The 20,587-nt window shown below is 42.2% G+C and overlaps 1 protein-coding gene across 1 annotated transcript; it reads left to right on the top strand.

Annotated features, from left to right (window-relative positions):
* Window positions 1–5,854: 5,854 nt before the first annotated feature.
* On the top strand, window positions 5,855–20,147 carry LOC108414634 (CMRF35-like molecule 8). The gene is made up of 8 exons (XM_017687526.2): window positions 5,855–6,021; window positions 8,105–8,211; window positions 8,382–8,681; window positions 8,972–9,295; window positions 16,591–16,641; window positions 17,335–17,433; window positions 18,701–18,747; window positions 19,191–20,147. Exons 2-8 carry the CDS (start codon window positions 8,172–8,174, stop codon window positions 19,686–19,688), a joined length of 1,359 nt encoding a protein of 452 aa, XP_017543015.2. The 5' UTR covers window positions 5,855–6,021; window positions 8,105–8,171; the 3' UTR covers window positions 19,689–20,147.
* Window positions 20,148–20,587: the final 440 nt, after the last annotated feature.

Raw genomic sequence — 20,587 nt, 5'->3', positions numbered from 1 at the left:
TGTCCAACCCCAGACCACCTGCAATTTCTGGCATGACATCGCTCTCCAAACCAGCCCCCTGGGACCAGCGAGGAGTCTCTAGATGAACTGGAGTCAGAAGGCAGCGGTTCTGCTAGCCAAGTGGATGAGTCCTTGCCCCCCTTCCTCTTTTGGCAGATGTAAAATTCCCTGGAAATCAGTGCAGTCGATCCCAGAAGAAGTCCACGGCCTGCAGGTTCGCCAGCAGATTCGGTGGGGGGTCCACACGCCAGTTTATACCAGGGAGATGATGCAGCAAAGTTGTTGATAACAAGCACCCTTCCCCGATAGGACACCTGGGGGACTAACCATTTCCACTTACTGAGGCATCCTTTAACCTTTTCAACCACGCCATCCCAGTTCTGTACACTACAGGTACTGCCCCCCAAATACACCCCCAGATATTTAAAACCACCCCTTCTCCACATCAATCTATCTGGAAGCGTGCGTTCCCCACCATCCCAAACGCCAACTAAAACTGCTTCACTCTTGGCCCAGTTGACTTTTGCAGACGATAAAAACCTGAAATCGTTTAAAATTCCAGCTAAAACACCTACATCAGTCTGGGTGCTTGCTATCACAACAAGGTCATCTGCATATACTGAGACACACAGTGGAGTAGAACAGCCAGGTATAGACAAACTGGAGATACAGTCTTACAGTTTGCAAAACAGAGGTTCAATGGCCAGAGAGTACAACATGCCAGACAGAGCACAGCCCTGCCTGATATCTCTGTGCACTTTGAAAGGAGCACATAAACCACCATTAACTTTGAGTACACTCTCAATGTCACTGTACAAAACCTTGATCATGGCTATAAAACCTGGGTTGAAACCAAAGTTCTCCAGAACTTTCCACAGAGAGCCATGTTCAACAAATCAAATGCCTTTTCCTGATCCAAGATGGTGTCCCTAGAGAGGAGAGATTAGTGATTGGTGCAGACTTCAATGGACATGTTGGTGAAGGGAACAGAGGGGATGAAGAGGTGCTGGGTATGTGTGGTGTGAAAGACAGAAATGCAGAAGGTCAGATGGTTGTAGATTTTGCAAAGAGAATGGAAATGGCTGTGGTGAACACGTGTTTTCAGAAGAGGGAAGAACACAGGGTGACATACAAGAGTGGAGGGAGGTGCACACAGGTGGATTATATCCTTAGCAGGAGATTCCAACTAAAGGAGATTGGAGATTTTAAAGTGGTGCCAGGGGAAAGTGTAGCAAGGCAGCATAGGGAGGTTGTCTGTAGGATGAGATTAGAAACAAAGAAGAGGAAGAGAGTGAAGACAGAGCCAAAGATTAGATGGTGGAAGCTGAAGGAGGAGGATGGTTACAGGCAGTTCAGGGAAAAATTGCAACAGGCCCTTGGGGGCAGTGAGGAGCTACCTGAGGACTGGGAAACTACAGCTAAGGTGGTGAGAGAAACTGGCAAGAATGTGTTGGGTGTTTCGTCTGGTCAGAGGAAAGAAGACAAGGAAAGTTGGTGGTGGAATGAGGAAGTCCAGGAGAGTATTTAGAAGAAGAAGGCAGCTAAGAAAAAGTGGGATAACCAGAGAGATGAAGGAAGTAGGCAGGAGTACTGTGAGGCTAGTCACATAGCGAAAAGAATGGTGGCAAAGGCAAAGGCTCAGGCCTGTGATGAGCTGTATGAGAGGCTGGACAGTAAAGAAGGAGTAAAGGACTTGTATCGTTTGGCTAAACAGAGAGATAGAGCTGGAAAGGATGTACAGCAGGTTAGGCTGATAAAGGATAGAGAGGGAAACGTACTAGTGAGTGAACAGTGAGTGTTGAGTAGATGGAAGGAGGACTTTGAAGAACTAATGAATGAGGAAAACGAGAGAGAGAGGAGGACAACGGGGGGAGAGATAGTGGATCAGGAAGTGCAGAGAATTAGTAAGGTGGAAGTGAGGGCAGCTTTAAAAAGGATGAAGAATGGAAAGGCAGTTGGTCCAGATGACATACCTGTAGAGGTATGGAGATGTTTAGGAGAGAAGGCAGTGGACTTTTTAACCAGGTTGTTTAACAAAATCCTGGAGAGTGAGAGGATGCCTGATGAGTGGAGAAGCAGTGTACTGGTCCCCATTTTTAAGAACAAGGGTGATGTGCAGAGCTGCAGTAACTACAGTGGTATAAAGTTGATGAGCCACACCATGAAGGTATGGGAAAGAGTTGTTGAAGCAAGGCTAAGGTGAGAGGTTCAGATCAGTGAGCAGCAGTTTTGTTTCATGCCCAGAAAGAGTACCACAGATGCAATTTTTGCATTGAGAGTGTTGGTAGAGAAGTACAGAGAAGGTCAGAAGGAGCTGCATTGTGTCTTTGTGGATCTAGAGAAGGCATATGATAGGGTGCCAAGACAGGAACTGTGGTACTGTATGAGAAAGTCAGGTGTAGTTGAAAAGTATGTTAGGGTGGTGCAGGACATGTATGAGGATAGTGAGACAATGGTGAGTTGTGCAGTTGGAGTGACAAATGGTTTCAAGGTGAAGGTAGGGTTACTTCAGGGATCAGCTTTGAGCCCCTTCTTGTTTGCAATGGTGATGGACAGGTTGACAGATGAGGTCAGGCAGGAGGCTCCATGGACCATGATGTTGCAGATGATATTGTAATCTGATACATGATTGCAGATGATATTGTAATCTGTGGTGAGGGTAGAGAGCAGGTGGAAGAGAATCTGGAGAGGTGGAGGTTTGCACTGGAGAGGAGAGGAATGAACGTCAGTAGAGACAAGACGGAATACATGTGTGTGAATGAGAGGGAGGCAGGTGGAAAGGTGAAGATGCAAGGAGTAGTGGTCGTAAAGGTGGATGACTTCAAATATCTTGGGTCAACCATCCAGAACAATGGACAGTGTAGAAAAGAGGTGAAGAAGAGGGTGCAGGCAGGATGGAGTGGGTGGAGACGGGTGTCAGGGCTGATGTGTGACAGAAGGATGGCAGCAAGAGTGAAAGGGAAGGTTTACAAGACAGCAGTGCGTCCTGCTATGATGTATCCTTTGGAGACTGTGGCTCTGTCTAAAAGACAAGAGGCTGAGCTGGAGGTGGCGGAGATGAAGATGCTGAGATTTTCGTTGGGAGTGACAAGGATGGACAAGATTAGAAATGAGCAGATCAGGGGGACAGTGAAGGTGGAGCAGTTTGGAGATAAAGCCAGAGAGGCCAGGTTGAGATGGTTTGGACATGTGTTGAGGAGGAATAGTGGATATATTGGTCAAAGAATGTTAGAGATGGAGCTGCTGGACAGAAGGAGAAGAGGTAGACCTCAGAGAACGTTTATGGATGTAGTGAAGGTGGACATGGAGATGGTTGGTGTAAAAGTAGAGGAGGCAGTGGATAGGGCAAGATGGAGGCAGATGATCCGCTGTGGCGACCCCTAAAGGGAGCAGCCGAAAGAAGAACAAGTCTGGAGACTTCCAAAATACACAAATATATATATTGTCATTGATTGACCTTCCAGCCACACAGTACGTCTGGTCAAGGTGAACCACCTGCTCCATCACCTTCCCCAATCTCAAGGCTAACGCTTTTGAGAGCAGCTTACAGTCAGTGCACAACAGAGAGATGGGGCACCAGTTCTTCAGTTCAGTAAGGTCCCCCTTCTTGGGTAGCAGGGTCAGAACGGCCCTCCGACAGTTCAGTGGAAGTGTCCCTTCACTTATGCTGTTCAGGAGAACACTCAGCACATCCTGACACAAGACTGACCAAAATGCTTTGTAAAATTCAACAGGGAGACCATCGATACCTGGCGCCCGACCATTCTCCATGCCCTGGAGAGCCACATGCATCTCCTCCAGAGACAGATCCGCAACTAGCACTGTAGCAGACGCTCATGTGAGAATCTCTCCTCCACCTCTTGTGCCTCTGCCCATTCGCTCTCGTAGAGCTTTGAGAAAAAGCTGACTGTCTGCTGGCGAATTTCAGAAGGCTCAGACAAGAGATCCCCTGAGTCAATATGCACAGCATGTATAAACGTTTTCTGTCCATTTCTTAGCAAAGCAAGCCCCTCCCACTCTCGAGCCCAGTCAGCAGCATTGCTGACATCACTGTGCGTTTCCTGTACAAACAGAACATCAAGCCTCTTCTGCTTCACCACCTCATACAGCTTCGCTCATTTACCACGGTCTCTTGCCCCGTTAATGTTCAGACTCGCCACTCTAACCTCGCCCATCACAGCATAAAATAGATAAAAAACTGTAAAACTGAGTCGAGTCTGAACCAGGGAGGGCAGGAAGGGTCAGGCATAATCCTCAATGCTCACTTTACTCAGCCTGGTCAGGATCTTCTTCAGCCTGTAGATTTGCAAGGCCATGAAAGACCCTTCCCTCCTAAAATGTCTGACATCATGTACAAACAGTAAACTATTTGGGAAATGCTCTTCAACACGGACTCCCTTTTGGCCTTTAGTGACCCACAAGAATTTTCTTATCTCATCAACTGTGTAAACTACAGACATGTTCTCCTCCTGTGAGCACACTGACCAGCCCGAGTCAGACAGAGAGCCGTCGGTCTCAGACTCCACCTCATTCACTGCACTGCTGTCTGTCTTGTCCTGTTTAGTGCTCTTCCCTCAGTTACGCTTCCTTCTTTTATGAGGAACTTTAATTCGTCCATTTCCACCTCCATTGTAGCCTCCACTGCTGTACCAGCTAGACTGACCTCAGTACCACTGTCATTTATCACGTTATCTGGCTCCCTGGGTCAGGAATCCCCTGCTCCTTCTCCTTGCCACCAGACTGGTTCACGGCGGCTCCCCCACGGTCAGCAACGCCGGGACAGGCTCGTCTGTGGCTGGCGCAGCCCCAGCTGGCTCTTCCCCCTGCAGGGGAGGGCAGCCACTGTGGGCTCAGCCGCGGCATGCCCCAGCCGCTCCACGCTCCCGGGATCACCAGCGTTGTCGTTGAGCTTTTCAGGGCAGGCTCGGACGAGATGTCCGGTCAGGCCGCACCTGAAGCATTTCATATTATTGTCAGAGGACACAAACACAGTGTACTCAAACCCCTCCACCCTCAACTTCAACACCATCCCTCAGAACCATGAACACCAGCCTCCTGAACGACACTAAATGCTTCACCAGGGGCAATGGGGGATCTTCTTAATGGGGGAGACAAGTTTCCCGAACCGGGACAGCTCCTGACAGCTTGTCAGAGATAAACGGGGGGACGTTGGACAAAATGTCTGAGGGGCAAGATGAGCATGAACTGATCATTAATCACAAGTCCACTCTGCACCAGCTGACTGGCTTTGTCCTCCGTGGACAGGAATATCACCACCGCACTGCACATGCGTGAAGCAGAGACTACATTATTATACCTGACGGCACCGATGGCCACCAAACAGCACTCCTCCACACTAGCGCAGCACTCCACCCTCACACCATGCCGGCGAGAGAGGCTCTCATACAGCCTGGGGTTCTGGGACGCCATGCTCCCAGCAAAACGCCGGTAACTGACACCCGCACACCCCCACCACACCTCACACCTCACATGCACACATCCACTCACACACTAACACCCTCACTCACTAACACACTCAAACAAACTACAGAAACAGACTGACAACAACATAAAAACAGAGAAAAAAGTTTGGCAAAACACCAACCACTCGCAGTCCGCTCACCACACTCCACTCTCTCTCTCTCTAAATATATATATATAGATGAGAGAGTAGGAGAGAGAGTAAGAGAGAGAGTAGGAGAGAGAGAGAGAGAGAGAGTAGGAGAGAGATAGAGAGAGAGAGCAGAATGAGGCAATTCAGCTACAGGAGGTGGTGATCAGTATGTCGTAAGTGACGGGAGGAGCTTTGAAGTCAAACGTCTCTGAGGTTTTCAGCAGAAAGAGGAACCTGGAGCAGATCTGGAGGCAGAGACACATGAAAAACGAGTGTGACGCACCCTGAAAATGAAGTCACTCTTAGAAGAAAGAAAGAAAACGACCAGACGTTTAACCATAATAGACGGAAAAGTTCATCTGTGAATCTGAAGGTCCTCCTCATCTTCACCCTCTTCCTGATCTCAGGTCAGATATTCTACCTCAAAATAAACTACAGAATGTTTGTATTTTTCTCACAGGTCACGTTGTGGTCATATTGTGCAGCGTCAGCTCAGAGCTTTTACAGTCTTTATGAAGTGCTGCTGTTGTGTAGATTCAGAGAGCGTGAGATGATTCTGAGATGATGGAGCTGTTTTAAGATCTTAAGACTTGCATCACATAAATGTTGACTTTGAAAGATCTAAATATCTTCCACCTCCAGGATTTCAGTATATTTATGAGTCAGCACTGACGTCTGTTTCTGCCTCTTCTTTAGTTTTACAACAGATTTAGAGTCTGTTCTAAACTGTTGAGGAACAAATGAACCAGGATCATTAATCACACTTTCAGAAGCAGAAGGTTGAGCAGAGCTGGTCCTGGGGCTCAAAGGGCTTGAAGTGTTTTGTTGTACTTCATCACTTCGTTTAGGTGGTTTGGTCACTTCATTTGCAGGTGGGCATCAGGATGTTAGTCATTAAAATTTAACACACAGCTACGAGAACTTGAGAAGACAGAGGCCATACAGATGCATTGTGGATCATCAGAAAGGGTCTAACTGCTCACAGGACGACCAACCAGTAAGAAACACAATAAAGAATATCAAACTCTAAAACCTCTAAAATCAGAATGAGAGTCTTAAACATACTTTAAAGAAAAGAAAGGATGTGTAAAAGTGTGAAGTGGACACAGAAGTAAAGGTGAAGGTTCAGAGAAGCCCATATAAACAACTACTGTAGAACTGTTACACAGTGTGGATACAGCCTCAGTTCACTGGACTGAGATCACTGTATCCATGCAGTGCAGGGAGATTTCATCACAGTCAGATATTTTCAGTGTTCATGGGGGGGCAGGTCTTTACTGAGAGGACGATCCCACTGGCTGGGTAAAGTGGTGACATGAGTGAGGCTGGAGTTCAAGTATTTGGACTAGAGAGCAGTGAAAAGGACATTAGATATGTTCTCCTTACATCCAGAGTAAACATCCAGCCCCTCTTTCTCTGTTAAACTTGGTTGGAGGGAGGAGCTATGAAGCTGGTTAGGGATGCTGGTGGGAGGAGTTATGAAGCTGGTAAATTAGCTGGTGGGAGGAGTTATGAAGCTGGTTAATGATGCTGGTGAGAGAAGCTATGAAGCTAGTTGATGCTGGTGGGAGGAGCTATGAAGCTGGTTAATGACACTGGTGGGAGGAGTTATGAAGCTGATGAATGATGCTGGTGGGAGGAGCTGTGAAGCTGGTCAGTGATTATGGTGGGAGGAGCTATGAAGTTAGTTAAAGATTCTGGTGGGAGGAGCTATGAGGCTGGTTAAAGATGCTGGTGGGAGAAGCTTTTAAGCTGGTTATGGATGCTGGTGGGAAGAGCTGTTTCGCTGATTAATTACACTGGTGGGAGGAGCTATGAAGTTGGTTATTGATGCTGGTGGGTGGAGTTATGAAGCTGGTTAAAGACACTGGTGGGAGGAGGTGTTAAGCTGGTTAGTGATGCTGGGGGGAGGAGCTATGAAGCTGGTTACTGATGCTGGGTGAAGGAGCTTTGAAGCTGGTTAGTGGTGCTGGTGGGAGCAGCTATGAAGCTGGTTAATGATGCTGGTGGGAGGAGCTATGAAGCTGGTTATTGACGCTGGTGTGAGGAGCTGTGAAGCTGTGTTATTGACACTGGTGGGAGGAGCTGTGAAGCTGTGTTATTGACACTGGTGGGAGGAGCTGTGAAGCTGGGTTATTGACACTGGTGGGGGATTGCTGTGGTTCCTAAACACTTCCACTTTTCAGTCATACCACTTCCAGTTGATTGTGCAATCTAGGAGGGAGTAAGTTCTGCGAACTGACGTGTTGCAATGGTGGCATCCTATTACAGCACCAAGCTCGAATTCAGTGAGCTCTTTAGAGCAACCCATTCTTAGGCAAATGTTTGGAAAGGCAGACTTCATGGCTGGGTGCTTGATTTTTTACACCTGTGGCAATGAGACACCTGAATTCAACGATTTAGAGGTGTGTCCCAAAACTTTTGTCCATGTAGTCTATATGAAGTGTTTTTACAGACCTAAAAGAAGCCGTTTCCCTCTGAACGGTACAGGACTGACCTTGGAAAACGGTGGACTGGAGTTTATATGAACATCACTGAGACTGAAGTTTAGACCAGAATGAAGATTCTCCTCATCTTCACCCTCCACCTGATCTCAGGTCAGATTCACTGCTTCAGAATAAAGTAGAAACCACAGACGGTTAAACTACAGAACAGAGATATTTCCAGGTCATATTGATCAGAGTTAGATTCAGGATTTACATGATGGAGGAGGAGCTGTTCTTAATAAGATCAGAGAGATCAGTGAAATGCTGAATATCATTGACAGGTGGAGCAGCTGGTACTGATGTCATCGGCTTCCTGGGAGGAAGAGTTACAATCAACTTCAAACACAATGTCTATGACCCTGAAGTGAGACAGGTGTTTTTTTGCAAAGCTGCTGAGTGTGAAATAATAATATATGATCAGCGTAACAGATGGATTCTGAAAGACAGATTTCATCTCTATGGTGACTTTCACCAAGCACTTACAGTGACCTTCAAACAGCTGAGCTCAGAAGATGCTGGAACATATCAGTATGGAGAGAATAACCAGTTGAAGCATCAGTTTAACCTCCAACTGATCAGTGGTGAGAACCTTTAGAATCTGTTTGTTTTTATGCATCTAAAAATTACATTTAATAGATTTTAACATTAAAATAACTCTTTTATTGTTTTAACCTGAGCAGCTGCTAAAGATCTGGAGAAGTCCTGAAATATATTTAAAGGAAAAACAACAGCTAACCAGATATTTTACCCAGTAAACGTTCCCATATTGTGAACAATCCCTTGTGATTCTTTTCTGCAGTGAAGATGTCGAGGAGGTGACAAAACAGTAGATACATTAATGTATGAATTCTGTCTGATGTCTGATGAACAGATCTGTGTTGTTTGGGACCAAACACCATGACTGGTTATGTGGGAGAGACCATCACCATCAGCTTTTCATATCCAGAGCAGTTTGAGAGTCACACCAAGTACTTCTACAAACTTGATGATCTTCGTTTTAATATCATGATCGGCACCACAGAGACTCAGAAAGGCAGATTCTACATGTCTGATAACAGAGAGTCTAAAGTTTTCAGTGTGAGGATCAGTAACGTGACAGAAGATGATGGAGGAGTTTATTACTGTGGAGTGTGGAATGAAGGAGAGTCAGTCAGTTATCAGTCCCTCTACACAGAGATTCAGCTGCAGGTCACAGGTGAGCCATATCATTTAATACCACTGCTTTCATCATTACAGCTCTACAGATGTCAATATTCACTGAATCTATAAACAAATAGTTACTCTTGGTACTCATGGTTGGTTAGTGTAGTGGGTAACACCTCTGCCTTCTACACTGTAGACTGGGGTTCAATCTCCTGCTTGGACAAGCACCCTACACTATACCAATAAGAGTCCTTGGGCAAGACTCCTAACACCACCTTCGCCTGTGTAAAATGATCAATCTGTAAGTTGCTCTGGATAAGAGCGTCAGCCAAATGCTGTAAATGTAGGCTTTATTAAATGTATTGATTTATTTATTTTCATTCTAATTTAAAAATAAATTCCGTTTCATTTTGAATTTTGTTGTGAGAATTACCTTTGTATTGTATTGTATTGTGTTGGGTTCTAGAAGCATTAGTAGATAAAGATTAAGCAGCTTTATTAAGAACCTGATCTTCAACAGACTACAAGAACACAAATATGCTCTCAGCCTCAGTTCACATCCCTAACCGCAAGCTTACTCGCTCTCCAGAATAATGAAACTACCCAAGTGAAACAACTGCTATGGAGCAGCCTAAAATCAACATGTTAAAACATTTATTAAACTAGATAGAACCAGACATGCTCTGTCACCACATTATACTTCAGAACTAAAAAAGGATCTTCAGTGTGGTTTCATCAAGCACCAATAAAACTTAATTTAAGAGATGATTTTTTATTGCACTGTTGGTTCAACACCTTTTTTGTTTGCTCTGTTTAATGTATTATATGATTGCGTTAATATACACTATATTTCCAAAAGTATTTGCTCATCTGGCTTCACACGCATATGAACTTGAGTGACCTCCCATTCTTAATCCATAGGGTTTAAAATCATGTCGGCCCACCCTTTGCAGCTATAACAGCTTCAGCTCTTCTGGGTTAGGCACAAAGCACATTTGTGAGGTCAGACGCTGATGTTGGATGAGAAGGCCTGGCTCACAGTCTCCGCTCTAATTCATCCCAAAGGTGTTCTATGGGGTTGAGGTCAGGACTCTGTGAAATTGTCCAAAATTTCTTGGTGCTGAAGCTTTAAGAGTTCCTTTCACTGGAACTAAGGGGCCGAGCCCAACTCCTGAAAAACAGCCCCACACCATGATCCCCCCTCCCCCAAACTTTACACTCGGCACAATGCAGTCAGACAAGTACCGTCTCCTGGCAACCGTCAAACCCAGACTCGTCCATCGGATTTCCAGACAGAGAAGCGTGATTGGTCACTCCAGAGAACACGTCTCCACTGCTCTAGAGTCCAGTGGCGGCGCTTTACACCACTGCATTCCACGCTTTGCATTGCGCTTGGTGATGTAAGGCTTGGATGCAGCTGCTCGGCCATGGAAACCCATTCCATGAAGCTCTCTACGCTGTTCTTGAGCTGATCTGAAGGCCACATGAAGTTTGGAGGTCTGTAGTGATTGACTCTGCAGAAAGTCGGTGACCTCTGCGCACTATGCCCCTCAGCATCCGCTGACCCCGCTCTGTCATTTTACGTGGCCGACCACTTTGTGGCTGAGTTGCTGTCGTTCCCAATCACTTCCTCTTTGTTATAATCCCACTGACAGTTGGCTGTGGAATATTTAGTAGTGAGGAAATTTCACGACTGGACTTGCTGCACGGGTGGCGTCCGATCACGGCACCACGCTGGAATTCACTGAGCTCCTGAGAGCGACCCATTCTTTCACTAATGTCTGTAGAAGCAGTCTGCAGGCCTAGGGGCTCGGCTTTATACACCTGTGGCCATGGAAGTGACTGGAACTCCTGAATTCACTGATTTGGATGGGTGGATGAAAATTTTTGCAAATATATTGTACGGTACTAACATTTGTTTTTTAAATATTTTGTCCTACTGACCTGGAAACATAAAATTAGGCCTGAAAAACGACAAAGCATTTGCAGTTTAAATGCTAAATGCTAATAACAACCTTAAATGATAGAAATTTGAGAAAAATTCAAAATATAAATACTTAATGTTGTAAAGCTTTCGTTAAGCTTTCAACAGAGAAACACTAAACTTGAGCATGAAGAATCACAAACTCAAAGATTGCACACATTCTTCTTAAATTACATTCGTTTCCAGTAAAGTGTCTTATCGACAGCATTGATCACGTTACAGATGTAGGTGAATGTAGCAATAGGAGTCTTGCCTAAGGACTCTTATAATACAGAGAACGTGGCCAGACCAGAAATTAAACCCCAGTCTGCTGCACCGAGGGCTTTTTCAAGAAATGATTATGAAGTCACGTTCATACGCTCTATGAAGCGCCAGGCTTTTAATAGATAAAACATCTGAGAGACTTTTAATAGAACATAAACCAAGGACTTAAAAAGTCAGCACAGCTTTTGTGAAGTCAAATCTATTTATTATTATTTATAGCGCTTTTTACAACAGGCAAGTCACAAAGCAGTTTTACAGAAGTTCTGTGTCCGAGCCTCAACATGCATCGTTAAGGATAACAAAGGCAAGAAAATCTAAGAGCAAGAGGAAGAAGCCTTGAGAGGAACCAAAACTCAAAAGAGGAAACTGTCCTCCTCTGGTCGACATCGGATTCTAAAACAACAACATATCAGCGCTATGAATATAGAATGAGAGTAAAGTGTGAACGAGTTACATAAGTGAACCTACAGAAAGAGAAAATAAACCAGCTTGTCATTGGACAGAAGTGGATCAACCAATGAAAACCAATAACTACTCTTAGGCTGCGTTTACACAGCAGGTGAAAGTGGCCCAAATCTGATCTTTTCCCTCATATGTGCCACAGATGTGTGTCTGTTTGTCAGTGCGAACAGACAAACACACTGAATCTGACATTTTCAGCTCTTATTTGAGGTGCTTTTATATGTGGTACTGAAATCCGATCCGTATCCAATCTGGGGCAGCACGACTCAGTCTGAACAGCCTGATTGGAATTCCTGCAACTTTTACATCATTTGTCATAACTTTACACTGAGACTCAAACATTTAGGCTGATGTTTCTGGACCAAAAAATGAGAAGAGATTGATCCAAAACCCTCCATGTTCGAAAGAGGTTTCAAACAAAGCGACCGAACGTGGCGGGAGGAGCCCGAGGCTGCAGCATCAAAGAACAGAAAGAATCCGAGGACACGAGCCAAAGAAGTGGCCACAGCTGAATGATGCAGCCTTTTTACGGTGGACTCTAACACACTGTCTGTGATGAGCCCAGCTGTCAACCACTGGAACTTCATGATGGCTCTTGTGCTGCTGGCGAAGACGAAACTGAAGCTCCGGGAGTGACTGGCATCATGATTGTTGATCTCTGGAAGAGTCACGTGGAGCACTGTCCTTTAGCTCAGTTCTTTAGATTAGGAGCTGGTCTGTTCAGACTGATGTCGCGTACAGATCAGATTTAAAAGATAACGTGACCAGACAAACAAAAAATGGATTTGGTGAGATAATCAGATTCAGGCCACTTTTACCTGCTGTGTACACGCAGCCTTAGAGGCCTATTAGAGAAACAAATTTTTGGAAAACAGCGATTCTGTTCAGAGTTAAATTCATGAATGTCAAAAAAGGCTGTTAGAAGCCTATGATGAATATTTGTAAGCAAGAATATGTGAAGAGCTCAATGTATTGTGAGTAGTTCTAGCTCGAGTGTGTGCAGTATCATCAGGAGGCGTTCCCTAAAAACAGTGGTCTGTGGATCATTTTCACCCAACTATTTCAGCCATAATCTAGAAAAACAGAGGGCAATCAACAAACAATGACTGAACCAACATTTGCATCAGGGACCGTACATATTTAAAGATCCATGTTTACAGATATGTAATTATTATCATCAAACACAGCCATTACGTTTGACAACGTCAGTCTATGCCATATGCAAGGTTTTACAATATTTTACTATTATCAACAACTATCATATGTACATACATAGCACTGTAACCAGTGAATGCTTGGAATAGCCTTTTATAGATATTACTCATTCATTACATAATTTTCTACAAATGTTTGTAGCTGTGACTCACGTCAAACCTCCTCGTAGTCAATTCTCTCATGTTTTGCAGGCTGGAAATGTGAGTCATTAGCTCTCCATTTGCATCACTGCTAGTCAAACCATTCAGGAAACTGTTTACTAATATGGAAAACATTGTTTCAAAGTATCCATATCAGATTAACTATAATTAAGCTGGCAAAAACTCCTCCTATGGAAGAGTACAGCTTTAAATCATTCAGTCAGTGTGTCCTTGTTATAGTTAAAATAAGATCTGTTCTTTATAATTGTGTCTCCTTTTACAGACACAAGGTTAGTCAATTTAATCATTTTTCTATAGTCAAAGTAAAGCAACCCTATTTAACCTCATATTCTCCAGGGTATATTTTGGTTTGTCCCTCTGAATTTACGTGACCAAATTGTAAGGCAAATTATTCAGTAACTGCATGAAATAAATGCAATTTTTTTTTTTTATCTTTATTTGTATTTTGTAAAAGGTGCCTTCAAATGAACAGAACGTGTGTTTTATGATCTCCACAAATCATTATACGCTTACAATTTACAGCCGAAAGCCCAAAAATCTGCGCCGCTCTTTGTGTTGTTCTCTAAAAGTGATGTTTCCAGAGCAGATCACTGAAGAGACGCCGTCTGTTTATAGTTTAGAGCCCAGATTTGGGGAAAAACGGGTCGACTTTCAGTAGAAAAACAAACTGAGTTCAGCTTCTTTTATTATAAGGGTTTAAAATGACGTCACCGTCTATTAGACTGGAGAGAAGAGCTACAGCCTCACACGACGCCCAGCTTCTGAATGGAGCTTATGGAGTATGAACGTTATGAAGAACATGAAGTGGGGTTTGGACCCACCGGTGGTCCCGAGGAGTTTAAGAGGCTACCCTCACTAGTCTTCAGCAATGAAAACAAACACATCTCAACAATTCAGCATACCCAGCTGCTGTTCTCTTTAGTTCATGTAGTATCATAACCTTAATACTGTATTAAAATATCACATTTGTGATTTCAGAAAATCTATTTATTTAAGTGATTTTATTTAAGATTGAACTAGATAAAAGGAACCTGTGTGGTCTGCAGAAGATTTTTGATACTGTTGACCTCAATATATTGTTGACAAAGTTAAAAGCTACACGTTTTAATGATCTTGCTGTCAAACGGATTGCTTTATGTTTGAAAGGATGGAAACAACAGGTGGGCATAGGAGATGACTTTGATCTTTGCCTAGATATATTAGTTGTGGGATCCCTCAAGGAAGTATTTTAGGGCCACTGTTTTTCCTTTTAAAATCAATATGCTCATGTGAACTTTTTCTGTATGGTAATGATTCTGCAATTTCATTTCTCCATAAAAAACAAGAGTGTTGTAGAACATATATTCAGTGAAGAACTTACAAAAGTTAACCGGTGGACGTCTGAGGAGGTGTCACTCAATTTGGGGCAGAACGGAGGATAAAATTCCAAAAATCTTTAGTTTTCAATGTAATTGTTGGGGTCACTGTTTTATAAGCTAAAAATTCAGTTAATTATTTAGGATATTTGTTGGCCAGTTAGATGGAGGGGTAGTCAGATAAAGTTTTGACTGAGGTTAATCAAAGTATTCATTTTCTCACAAGAATTGTAAATTTAAAAATGCTTAACATTTAAACCAATTTAAAAATGGTTACCTTTGTGGGAGTTTTAGTTCAGCCTTATTTGATTATGCTTGTTGTTCATGGCATGATGGTATTCCCAAGTATATTAAATAATAGGCTCCAAACCTCTCAATACAAATTAGTGCGGATTATTTTAAACCTTCCTAAGAGAACTCACCTGGCATCTTCTCAATGTGAAATGCTTAGATAGTTAAACATTCAGGAGTGACTCGCCTTGATAGAGTTGTGTAATGTATGTAAGATTGAACATGAGGCTGTTCCTCAGTATCTTAAAAATCATTTTACTCAGGTGAGCAATTTTCACAGTTATTCTGTCAGAAGAAGGTCCATAAATTTGGTTTTTCCTTGTTTTAAAAGCGGGAAGTGACCCTTTAAGTATGTAGCAGCGACTCTGTAGAACCAGATGCCATGTAGTCTTTAAATCATGGGCGCAACTTCCGGGGATTGAATTGCAAATTGAAATCCCGGTGATCCTACAGTCAAACTCAACAATTCAGAATCTCCCATTTCAATCATGGCAGGATTTGTTGATATCTTTGTGGAACCTGATTACCAGAAAGTCTTAAAATGTTTTTGAGGGTTCAGACATGCCATAAAGAAATGTCTAAGTTAAGGGAGAAAAATATATCGCTGCTATCGGAAAAAACCTTGTATCTCCAAAAGAGTAACATTACAGGAAAAAAAATTCCTTTTTTTTCCATTTGTCATTTTTCCAAGCCGTTTCTTTTGGTTCATTCATCATGAAATTTATACACAAATGTTAAGGACAGCACGTATTTTCAATTTATTTAAAAAAAACTGAAAAACAACAAAAATGGAGATACAAGGTTTTGTTCTGACAACAGCAATATATTCCATAGTTAGTTTTAAAACTGAGCAGTTTTATTGTTCATTTTAAAGGATTGCATTGATGTGTACAGTGAATTGGTATTTCGGTTCCATGCTTGCTATGCTACATTTGCTGCCTACTGTTGGGTTGGTAGTTTAGGGACCACAGTGGAAGTCTTCAGACTGTTTTTTGTGTTATTCCAGACTTTTTATTTTTAAATATATGCATTGTCTTTTTTGATGTGTATTGAATGCTGGTTGTTTTAAAAAATGAAATGATCTTAATCAACTAATCTGACATCTCTGGGTTGTCTTTGTAAATAAAAGCCCCATGAAAAGCAATAGGAATTTAGAAACTGCAACAGCAAAATAAAGAACACTTAAGGCACAAAATGGTTCATTGATTTTACTCTAGTCATCTTCACGGGACATTTACAGTTGTATTGTGTCATTACAATTCATATGATTTAGATGAACTGAGACAGATACATCAGTTGTATCCAAACACCCTGAATGCAAGCAAAACAAAATCAATGAGGTAAAGTTTAACCTGAACTTCCATCACATCTTTGCAAAAGAAGACATTAGAGCAATTTGTAATTCCTAATCACAGGTTATGAATTCCATCAAGACATGGTTATAGCATGATCTTGCAATGTCTTTGACTGTATCACAATGTAGATATGATGTGTGAGCTTTGCTACTTTAGGTTACAGTGGATATTAACACGTTTAACATGTTTTTATTGTTTGGATGTTTGTCGATATATACAAACCACTGGACACAATGAATTCCTGCATCATAATAATGAAGAAAAATCCTCCCAAGAGAATCCAGAAAGCCCAACAGATAGTGAACAGACCGGTAAGACACTTCCACTCTTTGCTTTCTTGTGTATCTACACTATTCTTACCTGTGTATTTGAACATTCATTCATTCTAACATGTTATATGTTTCCCCTTTTATGAAGAAATCCACTCATTGTCCAGTCCATTCTCTTTTTCTCTAGTTCTGTTTGAGCTAAATTATTTTTACCTGTGGAGATGCTGTAGTTTGAGTGATTTCCAACAAGATCTTTACAATTATTTTTGTATGATTTTGCAAAGTTTTTACTTTTGAGAAGTCAGATCTGTTGAGAATTACCCTCTGTAACTGGCTGACCCCAGAGCTCCCTCAGTAATAGTACTTCTGTTCAAAATAACAGTGTTGCAGTAATGTGATAAATTGTGGTAATAGACAATGGCATTTCTGTGTTTCGGTGACTGGGCGATGAGGTCAACCATGTAAACAACTATTTATGTCTATCCAGACTTAGAATACATATGAGAAACAAAACTTTAAGAAATGTGTCAGACGTCTCTGAATGTGATGCAACGCTCACAGTAGCTGTTGGACAGAGGCCTCCTAGATTCCACTTTGAAGACCCTTGCTATAGAGTATAGTGATCTTGGGTGTCCATCAGTAATTTTGATTAGGATCTGTATTTGTCATTGTTGTGTCTAGGGGAATATGGGTCGTGATCAAACCCAGCATTTTCTGGCTGTTGTGTCTTTCCAGATTCCACTAACACCATCATTGTGTGTGTCTGTGTGGCTCTGCTGCTGCTGCTAATTGGAGGATTAGCACTGATGTTTTGCAGACGCATGAAGGCAAAAGGTGCTGTTCACTTATATATATATATATATATATATATATATACACCCATAGTGCAGCATCTACAGGGAAAAGATGAGAATTAGGGCTCTGCAAAGTTCACGTAATGAGTTCTATCACAATACTAAGACTAGGTCAAATGATTGTTCCAGGATATTTATGAGTAATTTACTGTCCATATTGGGACAGCGCCCAGGGAGCAGTTGGGGGTTAGGTGTCTTGCTCAAGCACATGACTGAGGTGTCCTTAAGGAAGACACCTAACCCCCAACTGCTCCCCGGGAGCTGGGGATTGGGCTGCCCACCGCTCCGGGCAAGTGTGCTCATTGCCCCCTAGTGTGTGTGTGCTCACTAGTGTGTATGTGGTGTTTCACTGCACAGATGGGTTAAATGCGGGGGTGAGATTTCCACGCTGTGGGACTAATAAGGGTCACCTAATCTACTTACTCATAATCCTTAAGATGTATCATGTAAAGCAACAAATGCTTAAGAAAAAAACAACAAAAAAAGAAAAATAAAGTATCGGTGAAATATGCCTGAGTGTCAAAGCACTCAAGGACCAAAGGAATAAAGTGAGGTCATTTTTATTTTTGGCTGTCTAGAAATGAGGCATTTTACTGAAATACTAATAGACCTTTTTAAAATAAAAAATGAGGAAAACGACCTAATAGCCCATCATAATGTCATGTAAAAGTAGTTAATTTAAACATTCATGAACATGTTATGAAGGGTTCATATAAGATGTTATAAATGTGTTATGCAGACACCTTTCAAGTAAAGTGATACTATGCCATGTACCTCCAGGCCTGGAGTTCAACAGCCCTGCCACGAAAACAATGTGGGCTAAAGACTAGTTATGAGAGAAGCCTCGTTGGCCGTAACTGAAATAAGCCTTGTTTTCGGCCTAGTTTTAGCTATGACTGGACAATTGGTAGAACATGAAGGAAGTTTCTTGTCATCCATCTACTGTTAATTTTTGAACCTCTATTAGACATTACTTCATAAGTTTAATCTGAACTTCATATGACGAGTAAAAGTACAAGGGAAGAATAATTTCCGAGTTATGTCTTAGCAGTAAAATAACAGATTTGCAAAATTGGTAAGACAGCTTGACAAGTGGCATTTATTATCAGAAAAAGGGAGGAACATATAGACCGTTTTGCTGATGTATATTATTCCCTAAAATCAGCTTATGGGCATTTTATGACTGTTGATATTTTCACATTTGTTTTTTTTTTTATCTATTGACACATGACTTTGTCTTTGCATAGGCTCCACCTCTTCATCAAACAATAAAGAGAAAGGAAGCGATTCAGAAGTGAGTACCTGAATGTGTGTGTTGTAGCGTCTCTGGGCAAAATAAAATAAAAAAAACACTGAATTAACCTCACCTCAACTCCGCTTGCCACAGTCCGGTTTTTAATACTTATGTTTCTATTTTACTTTATCTAACTTAGGGCTGTTCATAGTGTGGGACACAGGCCTAATTTGGCCTGTAAAGGTTGATTTGACCCATCACTTGTCTTTTTTATCTGTATTGCTTTGCCCCTGATCCAACACAAAACAATGCACAACAGATTTGGGCACTTCTGATCTAATTCCAGTGCTACACTCATTACATCTAGTGCAACAATTTTAAATGATAGCATCGTTTAACTTGATCACTGAATATTTGAGTGGAAAGTCACATTAATATTTGTTCTTAGAATTACAATTAGACTTGTGTGGGTCTCCTTACTAAGTTGTGCTCTCTCTCTTCAGATGTCTCCTGCAGTGTGTGACTATGAAGACATTACGGATATCAGACCACAACCAGACTCTGAATCTACTCCAGTTTATGCCACTATCCAACCACCTAAAGCTCCTTCTGGTCCGCTGAACTCTGTATACGCCACTGTACAACATCCCACAACCCCCTCTGGTCCCCCAAACTCTGTGTATGCTACAGCACAGTTCCCCACAAACCCTTCTGATTCTCCCAACACTGTTTATGCAACTGTCCAATCACCCACAATGCCCTCTGATCCACCAAGCACAGTATATGCCACAGCACAGTCCCCCAAAATCCCCACAAACCCCTATGATCCTCCCAACACTGTGTATGCAACTGCCCAACTACCCACAATGCCCTCCAATCAGTCCCCCAAAATCCCCTCTGATACAATTTCTCAAAATCCTTCTGATAGTCCTACTGGCTCTAACTCATCATGTCAATGGGATGAAAAGCTAAAAGGTGCAATATATGAATTTATAGCTTGAAGATGTCATCCAGCCTATAGTGAAGATGGAGTGATCTCCAATTGATTGTTTATGCTAATAGGACCGACACCACCAAGTGCATTATAAATAACTTTAATAATGTTTTTGCTTGATCCATTGAACTTTAGCCATGTTACCTTGAACTGTAGCACATACCTACCTCCTAAGAACATTTCAGAGCTTCTAGGTCTCTCTCTACAGATAAGTACTTTATTTAAAGCTGATAGTCAAATTTGTAAGACATTATAGATTTTTTTTTGTCTGTGAGGTTCAGACTTTGTCTGAACTTTCACTGCTTTTTAATGTAACGCTGGTAAAAAGGCCATCATATTCATATGGAATTGCATATTTTTATGTAAATACTGCAAAATGTAACAGACCTAAAGTGGTAATTGCTTACAAAGTTTCATTTTTACTGTTAAAATTTGCTTTGTGACCAATAAAGAAATACAAAAGGCACTACGTGTATAATGGTATTTTTTTGAGTAATTATTAAAGACCCATTTCAAATGAAACTCCACCAACCAAACCCCAACAACCCATTAGAGTAAGTTTAGCAGAGTCTAAACTCCAACAGCCAACCAGTTTTAGTGTACCAGACCCTAAACCTCAACAACAACAAATCAGACTGGGTTTATCAGCGTCTAAACCCCAACACCCACAAATCGGGTTGAGTTTACTAGAGTCTAAACCTCAGTATTAAACAATCAGATTCATTCTACAAGAGTCTAAACCCCAACACTAATGTGAGGAAGACTCTCCAGACTGATGAGAACCCATAATCCCATTTAATCCAAAACACAAAAAGCAGAGTCGGAGTCAAAAACTGTCCTAAAACAAAACACTACAAAAGTTCAAAATCAGCAAAAGCACCAAAGGGAGATCCAGAAGCAGTCAAA

The sequence above is a fragment of the Pygocentrus nattereri genome, chromosome 12, assembly GCF_015220715.1.
Source record: "Pygocentrus nattereri isolate fPygNat1 chromosome 12, fPygNat1.pri, whole genome shotgun sequence".
NCBI lineage: Eukaryota > Metazoa > Chordata > Actinopteri > Characiformes > Serrasalmidae > Pygocentrus > Pygocentrus nattereri.
Note: the sequence above shows the minus strand (reverse complement) of the source record. Positions and strands in the feature narration are given on the sequence as shown.